Raw genomic sequence first — 15692 nt, 5'->3', positions numbered from 1 at the left:
GGATTAAAGGCGCTTGCTTCTTGTTTTGTTATTACATCTTTCTTTAGTGTGTCCATGTGTGTGTGTACATATACGTGGAGGTCAGAGGACAACTTGTGGAAGTTCATTCTTCTCCTTCTTCCACATGGGTCCCCCACAGATTTTCAAACTTGGTGACCAGCGCCTTTACCCACTGAACCGTCTTGCCAGTGTGCTTCTGGTGTGTTTTTATTATCTTTGTATTTATATGTACACATGGGTATCTGCATGCCTGTGAAAGCCAGAAGAGGCTGTTGGCTTTGCTGGAGTTGGAGGTTATTGTGAGCTACCCAACTTGGGTGCTGGGGGTTGAACTTGGATCCACAGCAGAGCTGCAAGCTCATCAACCACTGAACTATCATTCCAGGCCTTGCTGTGTGGCTCTTGCTTGCACTGATGAAGATTGTAGGGTCTGAGTGCCCGGTACTTTTCTGTTTGTTTGCTTGTTTGTTCGAGACAGGATTTCTCTGTGTAGCTTTGACTGTCCTGGACTCGCTTTTGTAGACCAGGCTGGCCTCGGAACTCACAGAGATCCACCGGTCTCTGCCTCCCAAGTGCTGGGATTAAAGGTGTGCGCCACCACGCGTGGCTGAGTGCCCTGTGCTTATGTAGTCACTTTTTGTTCTTTGGCCTGTCAGCGGCTTACCAGTTGGGCTTTCTGGTGTCCTTTGTGTTTCTACACAAGAGGCCTGGAAGGCGGAGTGTAATACTTGGCATCTGTTTCCATTCACTGGTGTTTGGAGATGAGGTAGGGCCACAGCTTCCACACCTTCTAGGACTATGTACCCTGAGTAGTAGTGTGCTGAGGAGGGGGAGCAAAGGACTCTGGGATACTTGAGCCTTCCTTTCAGCAGGCTGGTCCTCCTAGCAGAGCTGCTGCCTTCTTCCTTTCGCTCCTTTTCAGGCAGGCTCCACCCAGACTAGGGACATGCACTTCCTCTGTCCCAGCCACTCCCACACACCTTCTCTTACTCCTGTCCTGTCCGTTGTCTTCTCTCCTGACAGTCTTCCGTCTGTGCTAAGATCGTGCAGCTCCTGGGGCAGAATGAGGTGGACCATCGCCAGAAGCAGGTGGTCATCCTGAGCCAGGATAGCTTCTACCGAGTCCTCACTTCTGAGCAGAAGGCCAAAGCCCTGAAGGGCCAATTCAACTTCGATCACCCGGGTGAGTGGAGAGAGGAGAGGGTAGTGCTTGTGTTCACGAGGAAGAGCTTTGCTTCCTCAAGTCGTGTCTACGCCGTAGAGGCCTAATGACCACCTTGCAGGGTTCTCATGTACTTACAGGAAAGAATAGGTTTTGAAAAGCTTTCCAGAGGGCTGACTGAATTCATATTGAACGAAGGCGAGCCACGTAAGCTTGGGTAAAGATAGGCTAACCCCAGGAGCAAATGCACAACTGGTCCTTTTACCTTCTGATGTGTAGCAGCCTGTAGCATCCCCACCCCATGTGTGCACACTCGGCCCATGTGTTCTGGTTGGTGACCAGCAAGAAGGGAAATGGGAGTTGTCTCGATGTGATCCCCCTAAACGAGTTTTGCGGCTGGCTTAGGTCAACACATTGCTCCTTCAGATGGTCTAGGTTTCTCATTGTTGGGAGCCAGCCCTTCTTGGCATGGGACCTGTGGTCATTCCTAGTCGTGAGTATGCTTTCTGATTAGCATGTGCCAATCCCAGGGCACCCAGCTGACCTTTGAGGAGGGATGGGGGTAGGCGTGTCAACACTGTTAGGGAATGTTAGCAGAAAACAAATAGCTGAGTTTGCCAGAACTCATTCCCGCACCCCGTTTTAAGATCCAGGGAGTGTTCATACTCTAGCACTGGTGCACATCGGCTTTGGGGGGGCAGTGGGTTTTGGGTGTGAAATTTGTTGCAACTTTTAGGGACAGTTTAGTTTAAAGTCAAGAGCTGTTTTAATAGCTTGGTTTCCTTCAGATGCCTTTGACAACGAACTCATCTTCAAAACACTCAAAGATATCACCGAAGGAAAAACAGTCCAGATCCCTGTGTATGACTTCGTCTCCCACTCGCGGTAAGTGAGCTAGGCTGGGCCAGAGGCTGGCTGTTAGCTGCTGAAGCCTAGAGCATCCCAGGTGTGCACTTCACCTCGTTCCTAGCTTTCATGAGGATGCTTCTAGTTGGTCCTATGCTAGGTAGGCAAAAAAGAAGGCTAGAGGGGAAAGGAGGCACAGAGCTCTTTGGAGTGCTTCCTGCTGATCAGGGGCATCCGGTTTCCTTGGGGGCAAGTTTGACCTTTGTTGTCAGGATATTCCATTTCTTATTCTCTCTGTACACGACTACTTGACAAACCATAACCAATCACAACAAACTGCAACCAGCCAACAGCAGCAAAAGCAACAATAGCCAACCCTGCCTCTGTGGCCCTAACATTTATATATCCTCTGAAAAGTTGTCAAATTTTCACACACTTGGCAGAAACTACCTGCAATCGGCAAAACCATGCTCCTGTGCGAGAGCATGAGGCAAATCGTAGTCACTTGCCGTGAAGCAGCTATGGACAAACTGAAGTGGCCCATATCCCACACCTCAGATTACAACAAAAATATATTTACACACTGTTTGGTTTTTTTAAAAATTTATTTACTATGTATACAGTATTCTGACTACATGTATGCCTGCACACCAGAAGAGGGTACCAGATTTCATTATAGATGGTTGTGAGCCACCATGTGGTTGCTGGGAATTGAACTCAGGACCTCTGGAAGAGCAGGCAGTGCTCTTAACCCCTGAGCCATCTCCAGCTGCCCATCACTTTTGTTGTTGTTGTTGTTTTTAAAGAAACCAAAACTCTTACTACATGTCCCCCTTTTAGTCCAATAAATGGCCTTTTTTCTAACATCAATAAACTATATACAATAAGAACAATTAGGAGAACTATCAGGTAAGAATTGTATTTACAATGTCCTCCATTTGTTTTTGGCAACCTTAGAGAACGTACTTAGCTATCCTATCTGGGTGAGTTAAAGTTTTGTAACTAAATCACTTTCTTACTGTAACTTGTATTTACCACCTTTTAAAACATCTTAGACCCTAAAACACTTTCTTAGATCCTTACAACTTAAGTTTTTATGTGTTTACTTACACTTCTTTTGTGAGTTTTCTTTTTGTATCTGATAACAAGGAAAACAATAAGACTATACCTATCTAGTCTTTAACCCCCTCAGAGATCCAAGAAAGATAAATTTTACCTAAGTAAACAGGAAGTGTAGAGAAAGAAGCTTCCAAAACTATAGAAATGACAGAGGTAGCTGGCTGCCTGGACAGTCACCCATGGTTCCTCTGTATCAGTGGGACATCCAGTCTTTGGCCTTCTGGCCCAGACTATCAGACAGACTTTTCTGTGAAGAAGAAATTTTGAAGGACTGGACTACCTTGTCTCAGTGAAGTTGGTATCTTGCTTGTCCACTGTTTGGACAGCAAGCTTTCAGCAGGTGAGGTAAGGGCAGATTTTGGTCTAGTGGCTAGCTTTGCCCATTTCAAGTAAGCTCCATATGGAGGTTCTTTGGTGCCCATCATCATCTTTGGAGAAGAAGGGGGGTGCTGCCAGATGCTGAAGTATCTCTGTCAGAAAAGCCTTTTATTATTAAAACATCTTAAATGCCATATTCTGCAGCTCTCTGAAGTGTTTGAGGACCATCTATCTCAGTATATCTTTCCTTTTCTTTCTTTCTTTCTTTCTTTTTTTTTTCTTTGTTTTCTTTTCTTTTCGAGACAGGGTTTCTCTGTGTAGACTTGGCTGGCCTAGACTTGCTTTGTAGACCAGGCTGGCCTCAAACTCAGAGATCCTCCTGCTTCTGCCTTCCTGAGTTATCTTAATATTTCTTACTAGACAAATGTTGCTTGTTTCTAGTTACTTTCTATTTGCTTAACTTTATAAACAAAATTACAGGAGGCTAAATAAATCGTATTTTTGTAATTAACTAAACTAGTACCTAATGAAACTAGTAACTTTGTAAATAAAATATAGGAGGATAAATAAATCTTATTTTTGTAATTAACTAAACTAGTACCTAATAAGACTATAAGTTTGATTTTTGTTTTGTTTTGTTTTGTTTTGTTTTGTTTTTCTTTTTCAAGACAAGGTTTCTCTGTGCAGCCTTGGCTATTCTGGACTCACTTTGTAGACCAGGCTGGTCTGGAACTCAGTGATCCATCTGCCTCTGCTTCCTAAGTGCTGGGATTAAAGGTGTGCACCACCATGCCCGGCTAAGTTTGATTATTTATAGATGACTAATTCTTAGTTATCCTAAATAGTTTGCAATAGTAGCTTTCAAGGACTAGAACTTTATATTACATTTTAAAATGAGTTGCATATGTATAATACCTTAAACAAGAATGGAAAAATATACGTAGTTACGTTGTAGCAAAAATATAACCTTTCATTTCTATCAATACACAAGAATCCACACCAATGTAAAATATTTGAGATTTGTTGCTTTCTTAGTCTAAAAAGAGATACAATAGTTGTGTGGAAGGGTTGGGTCATTTCCTTTTTCTCTGTAGAGGATGAGCTTATATTTTTGGTCATGTGTGTTTGTGGTGGTTTACATCTCCAAGTCTTTGCTCCTTAAAAAAGTTGTCATTGGGAGGACCAAAGGCAGGACAGGGAAGGAACAAAGCGACATCTCTCTGCTCTCATGCTGTAATTGCAGTTGGATTGTGTGGAGAGGTGTGAGGGATTGAGGCCATCAGATGCATGTCCCAAAGTTAACGCCCACTCTCCAGACAGCATCTCCATCAAGATGAAGCCCCTCCCGTGGGGAGCCTAGAGAATAAAAATAATTAGATTCTGAGCTCACTCTCCTTGCCCTAGTGAGAGGATAAGTTTGGGAGTATTCACTCTTGTTGGCCAGAAATGAGTCTTCAGAGCTGGTTAATATGGGTCTCCTTGGGGCTCTGCAACCACAAGCTTGTTTAGATGGCTTGTTCCCAGGCATGGCTTCTTGTACCTGGACTTGCAGTGGCTCAGTAAATGTCTTTATCTGTGGGCTGCTAGAAAGTTCTTCCCATCTGCTTTTCATCCTTCTGATTACTTTGTGTCATTCTCCTTTGAGCCGAATTCTTTTAAAATAGGAAATTACAGCTTGTATGTTGATCTCTTACCAGATGTTCCTGTCATTATAAACCTAGTCCTTGCCTCTGCATGTTCTACACGGCTCAGCCCTTAGCAGCGCAGTGGACACATAGCCTATGTCTTCCTCATAACCCAGAACTTGAGGGTGTGGCAAGGTTTGAGGTAGAGGAGGAGGACAGAGAGGGCGAGTGGGATGTGAAGTGCATGGTGAGTCTGCCTTGTGCTCTCCTCAGTGTCTGCACTGGGGACCAGTCCCTGCTGTGTGGGGGATTGGAGAAAGTCAACACTAAGTATCTATCATGCTAACTTTGTGCAGGGACAAGGGAGCTCACTGTAGAAATTGGAGTTATGCTGAAGTTTGGGAGCTGGGAAAGCGATGACTTAGAAAGGGGCAGCCCTCAGTAAGAGAGAACAAGTCTCAAGCTCAGCCACTGGAACAGATGTAGAGGCTCATGCAAAAGTGCAAGACAGCACCACATCTGGCTTCCAGCCTCTAGAGTGTTTGCAAAGTGTCTCTGGCCCCTCTTTTACCATCTTTTGAACATTGGGTTTTCCCTTTCATCTTCTGAGTCTTTGTCAGCAATACAGCTTGGATCCACACAGAAGAAAAAAATCTGGGCAACTAGAGTTTTCTGCCTTAGAGGGAAATTGGGCATCCAGCTAGTGAGATACCCCAGTTTATGGCTTTACTTTCAAGGTCAGAAAAGGGCTTAGAATACAGCCGGGGGAAGAAAAGGGCCCTTGGAGCAGTGTAAAGGGGGGAGGAAGGGCTGTAAAGGAGTGTCCTGGAAAGGAGCTTCAGCCAGGTTGCACAGAGGAGGCAGTGGTGCCCACTTGACACTCAGATACAGTCCCAAGGAATGGGAAGGTACTGAGGGAGGACAGCATCCTTCTCTTCAGTGAGCTGTTCTGCCAACCTCCCAGTAAGAGCACAGCCTGCTCTTCCAGAGGTCCTGAGTTCCAATTCCCAGCAACCACATGGTGGCTCACAACCATTTGTAATATGATCTGATGCCCTCTTCTGGCCTGCAGGTGTACATGCTGATATAGCACTCAAAATACATTAAATAAATGAATAAATCTAAAAGAAAAGGAAAAGAAACTTACTGTTAGCCCACTTGGGTTAGGGAGTCGAACTTTGCGGTGTTAACCCAGAGGTTAGGACTCAGTAAAGAGCTGTTGGGCAGATGTCTTATCAAAGGCTGAGAATGCACTGAAGGGGACAGGGGGACAGGGTGACAGAGGAGCCCCAAGCAGCCCTGTCTTTGTGAATTGCACCCCATGACCATTATGCTATTTGTCCCCCTGTTTGGCTTTTTGAAAAGTTGTGTTTACACTAGGATCTACCTTGGGCTGCCCAGCCTGTGAGTGAATGAGCCATCTGTCAGTAAGGATGTGGGCCTGGGAAGAGAGTGACAGCTTACACCCAGTGCTTTCTCACTCATCTCACCGCCCTCCAGAACTCCTCCTTTCCCTTCCTACTTCTTCCTCTTGGCTCTTTCCTCCTCTTAAATTGCCTAAGGTATGGAGGAGTGGTTAGAAATTACACAGCAAGAACTGAATATCCAATTCTTCTTTTGGTTTTGCTTTTGTTTTTGTTTTTTTCAAGACAGGGTTTCTCTGTGTAATAGTCCTGGCTGTCCTGGCCTCACTTTGTAGACCAGGCCAGCCTTGAACTTCACAGAAATCTTCTTGTCCCCACCTCCCCCGAATGCTGGGATTAAAGGCATGCGCCACCATGCCCAGCGACTATCTGATTCTTAAAAGCTCATAATGCTCCGTTGCAGAAGTGCCAGGCATGACAGTATTCCTGCGGATGCCTTCAGAGAAGCTAGAACGCATCACACTTTTCTTCTCTGTATTCTTCAACCTGTTTATTTTATTTAAAGAATGGCAGTTGCCTAGTCTTTCTGCTTTATGACAAAAGTTTAGAAGAGCTTGTCCTAGCCATCTTACCTCCCTGTCTGTGTGGTAGTGGCTTGAGGCCTCGGCTAGGAGCCACGCCCCTGTCCTTTTGTAGGTCTGTATAGCAGGAGAGAACCCTGCGGATGCTCTCAGCCTGCGGTTGTCCCGGCTCCCTGGCCATTCAGTCCCATCACTGCTCTGTGCTCTGCAGGAAAGAGGAGACAGTCACTATCTACCCCGCGGATGTGGTGCTCTTCGAAGGGATCCTGGCCTTCTACTCTCAGGAGGTCCGAGACCTGTTCCAGATGAAACTCTTCGTGGACACAGATGCGGACACCCGTCTCTCTCGCAGAGGTGCGTCCTGTAGGCTTCAGGTGGCCTGCTTGGTGGCCACTTTGGAAGCAGATAGCTGGGAGCCCATGAGAGGCATGAGCCTCCCCTGAGTTCGAAGCCTGGGCCTTTCCTAATGCAGCTGTGTGGCCCTGTGACCCAGTCCAGTTGTATCAGCCCAACCCTGGGACATCCTGCTCATCAATGGTTGTGACATTTATGAAGGGACTAGTCAACTTTACTGTTCAGATAAAGAAAGGCTTGTACATCTAGTTTCATTGGGGGAATAGTCCAGTTTAAATGCTCAGGTCTTTTTATTTTCCCATTACAGTATCAAGAAAAAACGCCTTGGTCTTGGAAGTAACTGTAGGGCATCTGGGGCCAGGGACCCACTGTGCCTGCAGTGTCGGGTGACTTGTTCCACCGTCTGCTGCATGCTCTCATTCCATCCCTGGGATCAGATTCCCCAGTGGGTCTTCTTGAGGGTATGCCTGTGTTTGTGTTCAGCCTGTGCATTCTCAGAAGCCATAGAACTGGGAGAGAGTCTGAGCTCTGCAGGATACTGAGCCATTTGCTTTCACTTGGGAGGCTTTGAGGAGGAGAACCAGGAGGAGGAGGAGGGTGATAGGGGTGAGGTGGGACTGTGGTGCAGACAGCTGGAGAAAATGCTCATTATCTGTACAGATACACAAGGGCGGGAGAGAGGGGGTGGGGAGGGAGAGAAAGAAGACATTACATTAGGAAGTAGCTTGGTGGGCTAGGGATACAGCTCAGCTCAGTGGTTAGAGTGCTTACCCAGCATCTATGAAGTCCTAAGTTCGATTCCCCAGCATGACATAAACAGGTGTTTGTCCTATACCAGCGATACACCTGGGGAGGTAGAGGTAGGGGGATCAGAAGTTCAAGATCAGCCTTAATTACCTAGCTCTTCAAGTCCAGTTTAGACCCTATTTCAAACAAAACAGATCCTGGTAGGTAAATATGTGATCTATTGGACAATCTCGTAAATAGATTGATAGTATAATATTTGGCAAGAGTTGTTAATGGAGCCAGCAGAACTGTTCCCTGTGCTAAGGTACAATGAGAAACATGCTCACTTGGAGCCACACTTAACCCCACATGGGGAGCAACAAAATGAACGGGCAGGAGAGACATGGCATTAGTTCCAGCAGGCAGGTCCCCCATTTAGTTTTGTGACATTGGTGACACTAGGGATCCCCCAGGCTTGTGTTTCTTTCTTTCTTTCTTTCTTTTTTTTTTTTAAAGATTTATTTATTTATTACATATACAGTGTTCTGCCTGCATGTACACCTGCACACCAGAAGAGGGAACCCGATCTCATGATAGATGGTTATGAGCCACCATGTGGTTGCTGGGAATTGAACTCAGGACCTCTGGAAGAGCAGACGGTGCTCTTAACCACTGAGCCATCTCTCCAGCCCCCTTGTGTTTCTTTATGGAGCCTCCCCACCTCCATGCATCTGACCCAGTGCCTGACTTGTCGCCTTACCATAAGCCCAGGTCTTTCCTCACTTGGCGGTTCACTGTCCCCGATGGTTGCCAAGTTGAAGAGGCAGCATGGTATATTTATGAAAAATTCAAAGCCAGGTGAAATGAGCCAAGACTCAGGCTTCATTGACTCTCCGATTTGTGCCTTCGGGCAAACTGTTTTAACCTCTTTGAACCTTTCTATCACACAACCCTCAGGGTGTTGGCCCTCCAGGGACAGATTAGATAATGCAGGGACAGTGCCTCGAGGCACGCTAGGTGACAGTTGCTGTGTGTCAGATCTGACTTCTGGAGAGGTGGGTGGCTCCGAGATTCTGACCCCAGGGGTGTGTGTCCTACTGCCTCACTAGTCTAGCTGGTGGGCTCAATCCTGGAGAGACCTCAAAGGAGAGCGAAAAAGATAACTTCTAGGGAATTAGAGCCAGGTTTGGGGTGCTTGTAAATAGAGCAAGTATTGGCCTTTTTTTTTTTCTTTTTTCTTTTTTGCCTGTGCCCCTTGCTGTATGGGCAGGCCACTGCCTCTTCATTTCAGATGTATCTTTACAAGTCCCTGTCTGCCAACCCCCTCCTTTCCTGGTAGAGTTGTGGGGTTTTTCTTACATCCAGGTGTGACACAAAAAACGTGTTTGGCATATGCTTGGGGTACAGGGTGCTGTGAGGCAGGGTGAGGTGTCTAACAGTAGCAGATACAGAGCTGGAGAGCCTGCTGATGGAATCAAGTACATTGCTTGCACCTATGTTTCATAGCCTTCTAGGCTTATGACTCTAAAACACCAGTAAGCGAGGAATTGGTCTTGGAATCCCGCAGTGCCAGGCCCTCCTAGATGCTCGTACTCTCAGTGGTTGTGTTTACTGAGCGCTTCTCTCTCTGCTCCTTCCTCTTAAGCACCAGGGCCGAGAAGAAATGGGGCATGGGCATTTAGAGCTGACAGAGCACTCCAGGCAAGGAACTGGCAAACTTGTAGCTTCCTGACCATTCCTTTGCCCCAGCACGTGTGTGGGGCTCAGGCTGGGCTGAGCTAGGACAGGGGTGTTGGTTTTCTGGAGTTTCCGGTTTGTGCCAAGATCTTACTCTGACTTTGCCTGGCTCTGTTTCCTGGCAGTACCCAAGGAGCATGGCATTTCGAATGCAGTGACCTGGCTGGCCCTGGCACGCCCTTGGCTGTGGGGCCATCCTATTCTGTTTAAGGTGACAACTTCTTTGAAGGCTCTCAGGGAGTTCGGTGACATTGCTTTTTCAGTTATTGCATGTTCCCAGTGTCTGGGACCCATTTCTTTGTGGGTCTTCTTTCCCCTTTGTCCCTTTTAAACACACCTATTGTGTGTGTTTGTGTCTTGCTGGCCTCTCCTGGACCTTGTCACTCCTGTCCAGTGCTCTTCCTGTGAGGGGTGGGCCTTTGCCCTCCTCCAGATTGTGCCAGCATTGCAGTTGTCATGGGAGGGCTGGCTTCTTCAACATAATGTGTGCCAGCCGCCATACCGCAGGTTTTCTGTACTTCCGTTATCTTAACTAACAGCTTTACCAGGGCTGGGAATGTAGCTCCATTTGGAGATTGCCTGCACAGACTCTGGGACTCTTCCCCCAGCACTGCGTAAAAACTGAGCACAGTGGCACACACATGTAATCCCAGCTCTCATGAGTTAGAGGCAGGAGTGTGAGTTGAAGGTCGTCCTCTTTAGGGTACGTAAGTTCAAGGCCAGCCTAGGATCCATGAGATTTCTCCCTCCCCCAATTATAAATAAGATAGATGCTCTTTGTCTACTTTTTGTTTAAGGAAATGAAGATGTAAAGGGGGTAAGTCACTTGTGTAAGGTCACAGGAGCAGGGTTTTCTGGGGACAGGACTCAAATCTAGGTCACTTTCCTCCAGGTCCGTACTCAGTAGATCAAGAGAGCCAAGCAGTCTTGCTGTGTCACTTCCCTCTAGAGCTTGCTGCGTGACCTGTTGGCTTCTCTCATAACAGATGAAGTTACCAGGCTTGCTCTGTTGGCAGCAGAAGGTCTGTGTGGGTTATGCTGTAGGGAGAAGGGCAAAACTTTCCATGGTGCTAAACCTAGGACCTTCCTGAAAAGCATGCCTTGTGATACAAACCTGGCAGCGAGGGCTCTCAGGGCAGGCACAAGCTCCTGAGTGCAGAAGCACGCGCACGCTGCACACACGCGACTACTTAGCGGTATGGTGACCTGATGCGGTGACCTGGAGAAACAGGTGAGAAACAACAGCTTTTGACAATCAGCCTTAAAGTGGCAGCTGTGCGGAGATGGAGTGCTAAGGTTGACAGGAGCTCCTGAGCTGCTTCCTAGCCCAGGAGATGGAGCACTGAGGTTGACAGGAGCTCCTGGAGCTGCTTCCTAGCCCACTGCTCCACGGGGAACAGGCTTAGGGAGGTCAGGGCACAGTGGCAGAACCAAGGGGGCCTGGCTCTTAAGGCGAGGTTTTAAAAAGTGTTTGCTGCAGGCCCTTCCCCTAGAAAGGACCAAGGGAAGATGGTAGATGGTAGAAGGTGGTAAATCTAGGTCCATCTGGGCTAACTCCTTGCTCCAGCTCACCATTGCCCAGTATGCTTCTGTCACTGAGGAATCTTCTGTTTATAAACTTCTGTGCTCAAGGTAAGCAGAAAGGGCTTCCCCACCACTGGTATTCCCACCCAAGATCGGGGGTGGGGTAGGGGTCGGGGGGGGGGGGGTAGAGACAGACAGACAGACAGACAGACAGACACACACACACACACACAGAGTCTCTGTGCGTGTGTGCACGTGTTTGGGGTGATTACCTGACCCCAGAGCATGGGTTGCTGGACTTGGGAACACAGGGAACATTCTGTAGGTGGCTGCCACTGCTTCGTGTTGTCAGGATTCACCTGGACGCCCTGCTCTTTTCTCGTTCACGTCGAAATTGTGTTTGCTTGAAACACAAAAGCTGCTAGTGTTGGCCAGGCAGCCTTTTATTAGGGACACACTGTAGTAGGACTTGATAGTAGGGAGACTTGACGTCACTTGTTTCTTCTGAATCCGTTGTTGATCCCTCCTAGGTCAGAGCTCTGAGGAGTCCGACTTCTCAGTCAGCCGAAGTCGGGTCTCCTTACTTATGCACTGCTTTCTTGACTTTTGTTTTTCCCTCTCTTACAGTTTTGAGGGACATCAGCGAGAGAGGACGGGACCTTGAGCAGATTTTATCGCAGTACATTACATTCGTGAAGCCTGCCTTTGAGGAATTCTGCTTGCCAGTGAGTTGCATTCTTTGTTTCTGTTAAACAAATGTCTTGATACTTAATGGTTTAATCTTGCTTTTTTTATTATTTTTATTTTATTATTATTTTTTTTAAGGTTTATTTATTTTTATTTTATGTTTTTGCCTGTGATTGTCCATGCTCCTGCACCACATGCATGCAGTGCCCAGAAGAGGATGTGGGATCCTCTGGAACTGGAGTTCATAGATGTTGTTAGCTGCCAGGTGTATGCTGGGTCTTTTGTGAGAGCAGCAAGAGCGTTTACCTGCTGTGGCATCTCTCTAGCTCCTCAGCGATACTATCTAAAGCATGTAGGTTGCTGGGCTCTCTCCAACTTGAATCTCACTCTCAGAGTGACCATCAGATGAACAGGGTCTGTGTGGCCATCCTTCTTTCCCCTTCAAGCTTACCCTAGTCTTGTGTGTCTCCCAGCATGACCTGCATTTCTTGCCTGGGAGGGTTATGCTGTCAGACTTTACCTAAAGCTAGCTCACCTCCAAGATAGACCTCAGACAGCTGGAGGCCTCAGAAGGTCAGGGTTGGGGTGGGGGTAGGGGTAGGGCACTGCCACAGGTGGTTCATTTGCAGCTGCCTCTTGACCTCTGGATTTGGGAAGTGTTGGGCCATGCTGGACTCCTTTCTTACCACCCACCCATGGACAGCTGTGTCCCCCTCTGGAGAACCTGGGAGTTCCCTGTGAGACGCCTTCCTGAGACCCCAAGGGGAATGGCTCTCAGGGTATAATCAGCCAGAGAGACACATCTCCTCAGGAAAGACCAAATGGGGCACGTGACGGGAGGTTGCCAGAGACCCAAGGTGCGATGTGACATGGCGGGAAGGGAAGAAGACACAGAAGGAACACAGTTGGTTTGGGAAGAAGTGTGTAATTCAGGAGAGGCTTCCTCATTGCCCTCCCAGCTTAAGCAACACAAGCTCAGGTCTGGCAAAGCAGGCCTCCATTACTATAATTACGGGAGGGGGAAGTTGGGACTTAGGCAAGTTAGAGTGAGGTCATTTGGGAAGAGTGGTGTCTGGGACATCTTAAGGACAGGCGGGTTTATCTTTTCATGCTAATAAATGCCTTCTACTTTTTCTCTTTTTCTGGAAAAGATAATCCTCAGTTTTAAGTCGGTTAGGGACTAGTGGGCTTTCAGAGTCAGCCTGAATAAGTTGGAAGCCCCCCCCCCCCCACTGTCCCCCTGTTCTTCTGAAGTTTAGGTTACAAGATCAGGTTTTCTGGGAAAGGGCTCCCAGGGCTGAGGGGCTATGAAATTCTTTTTATCTTTTTACCTGGGAACCTTCCCACTCTTTTTGGCTTGCTAAGAGAACAGTGGTGAGGGAATTCACTAACCACTGACACTGTTGTGCTGTTCACTCAGCTGAAGGTTCTGGCCAAGTGTTTTCTGGGATGTTTGTGCTCAGTCCCACTGTCCAGCCACTCTTTGCTGAGGGAAGACCAAGTTCATTTCCCATACTTAGGACCTGAGAAAGGTCTAAGCTCTGAGGCTGAGCGTGCTGCGAGTCAGCAGTTGTCAGGAGTGAGGGTACTCAGGCGTGCAAGGGGCTCCTCCTGGCTTAGCTGTGAGAAACTGGGGGCATATTCCGGGACATGCATACTTTCAGGATGGCCCACGGAATCTCAGTACGCAAACAAAATACAAAATACAAAAGAAGCATGGTTTCATTTTAAAAATTCACTCTGTAAAATGTTGTAAGGATAGAAGAGGCGGGAAGCTGGTCACCAGGAAGGTGTTGCCTTGCCTGGCTGTCTCTGAGGGCTGGGTGTGAACAGTGTCGCTCTTCAGGCTGCTTAATACCCGAGGTGAATGGGTCCCCTTTAAATTTGTAGCCATTGTTGCTTTATTTTGTCAGTGGTGGGGGCGGAACCAAGGGTCTGGCTCATACAAGGCAAGAGCTCTGCCACTGAGCTACATCCCCAGCCCTTTAAGTTTGGGTTTTTCTAATTAATAGTATTCTAGTGTTGGAGACACTTACCATGTGTGGATTTAGAGACTGTGTTCTCTGCAGGTTCCCCATTAGGCATTAGTGACACAAACTCAAGGAAGAGCTGGTGTGTTCTAGTGAGGATATAAAGGAGGTGTTGGGCATGAACCTCAGGCAAGCATTGGATGATGGTTGGTTTTGAGTCAACCGCTCAGTGGGGACCATTTTCCCTCATTGACAAATGAAAGCCTTTATTTCTTCCTCATCCTCTTCCTTCCATTTACCTTTTCGCCATGAGGAAACTTCCTTAGGCCTCTCCTTGTTTCTAGGTACCTTTCCAGGAATTGCATTCAAAGCCTTAAGCTGCTGCCAGGGGCAGAGTGGCCCTTCTGTTTGCCAGGGGCATGGTGGCCCTTCCCTTGTGCCCTTGGAGAGGGATTCAAGTTTGGTCCCTGAACACCCCATTAATGTGTTGTAAATATCTGTCTCCACAGACAAAGAAATACGCCGATGTGATCATTCCTCGGGGTGCAGACAATCTTGGTGAGTGCCATTGGGGTGTCTGCCTGTGGGCAATACCTTCTACTCACATAAGTTACAATACGGGTGCAACGTGGTCGTATGGGGTCCTGTAATCTGTGACAAGAGTCAGAAAAGTATCTCTGTCTACATACCTATTCTTGGGAACAGGTCCCTGTTCATATGTATATCCATGCTTGGGGACAGACATACTCAAGGAATCTCCAGTAGAAAATAAAGGGCTGCAGACTCCCTTTAGCTATCACCCAGTAATGTCACCTGGATGCCTGATATCCAGGACCGACTTTCAGTGAAGGTAGACTTCCTTCCTGAACTGATTGAAAAATGATCTGTGAGACTCGCCCTCAAGGGCCAGGACCACTTTCCCAGAAGTCTTTGCCTCTGCTTCCGGTGTGCCCTTCGGTGCACCCAGACGGTGTTCTCAGGGCCCTGTCTGCGTGCCCTTTTTCGCTACTGTCCCTAACCCCGCTGGTCTCTGTCCCGCAGTGGCCATCAACCTCATCGTGCAGCACATCCAGGACATCCTCAATGGAGGGCTCTCGAAGCGGCAGACCAACGGCTATCTCAACGGCTATACCCCTTCACGCAAGAGGCACGCGTCAGAGTCCAGCAGCCGGCCACACTGACCCCCGTGCCCTGTCTCCAAACCCCAGCCCCCCAGCTCTAAGACACAGGAGGGGTCGAGAGGCTTTGGTCATCTGTACATATGCCTCCCGTGAAATTACTGTATTTAAGAAAACACCACGGAGATGAAATGCCTTGATTTCCTTCTTCTTCTTCTTCCTCTCTCTCTCTCTCTCTCTCTCTCTTTTTTTTTTTTTTTTTTTTTTTGTACTTTGGAACAACAAATCAAACAGAGCTTGACCCTGAGCTTAAGTGACAAACTGTGCCAACTACTACTGGTGATGCCTAATAATGAATCCAACATGTAACCAGTTATAAATACACACATACATACATACATATATATATATAAAGAAAGGATCTATTTTTGTGTAAATGTACAAATACTGTAAAGTTGTTTGCCATAAGTATTCTGCAGGAACCTGTGCGTGGGTCTTGGGCCCGGAGCCCCACCCAGCAGGGTTCTAAGCTCTGGCATCTGGAGAACCGCGGGAGCTGGG

General features: G+C 47.5%; 1 protein-coding gene across 1 annotated transcript in view; it reads left to right on the top strand.

The window, feature by feature from the left end:
* Positions 1-15345, top strand: part of Uck2 (uridine-cytidine kinase 2) — a 65556-nt gene extending 50211 nt beyond the window's left edge. Inside the window, exons 2-7 of the mRNA XM_051147785.1 lie at positions 1024-1183; positions 1951-2047; positions 7227-7369; positions 11984-12081; positions 14523-14571; positions 15055-15345. Of these exons, the coding sequence (XP_051003742.1) occupies positions 1024-1183; positions 1951-2047; positions 7227-7369; positions 11984-12081; positions 14523-14571; positions 15055-15194 (687 nt within the window). The 3' untranslated portion in view covers positions 15195-15345. The remainder of the gene's footprint in view (positions 1-1023; positions 1184-1950; positions 2048-7226; positions 7370-11983; positions 12082-14522; positions 14572-15054) is intronic.
* Positions 15346-15692: the final 347 nt, after the last annotated feature.

This window comes from Acomys russatus, chromosome 6 (genome assembly GCF_903995435.1).
Source record: "Acomys russatus chromosome 6, mAcoRus1.1, whole genome shotgun sequence".
NCBI classification, from domain to species: Eukaryota; Metazoa; Chordata; class Mammalia; order Rodentia; family Muridae; genus Acomys; species Acomys russatus.
This window is presented reverse-complemented; position numbering and strand designations above follow the sequence as displayed.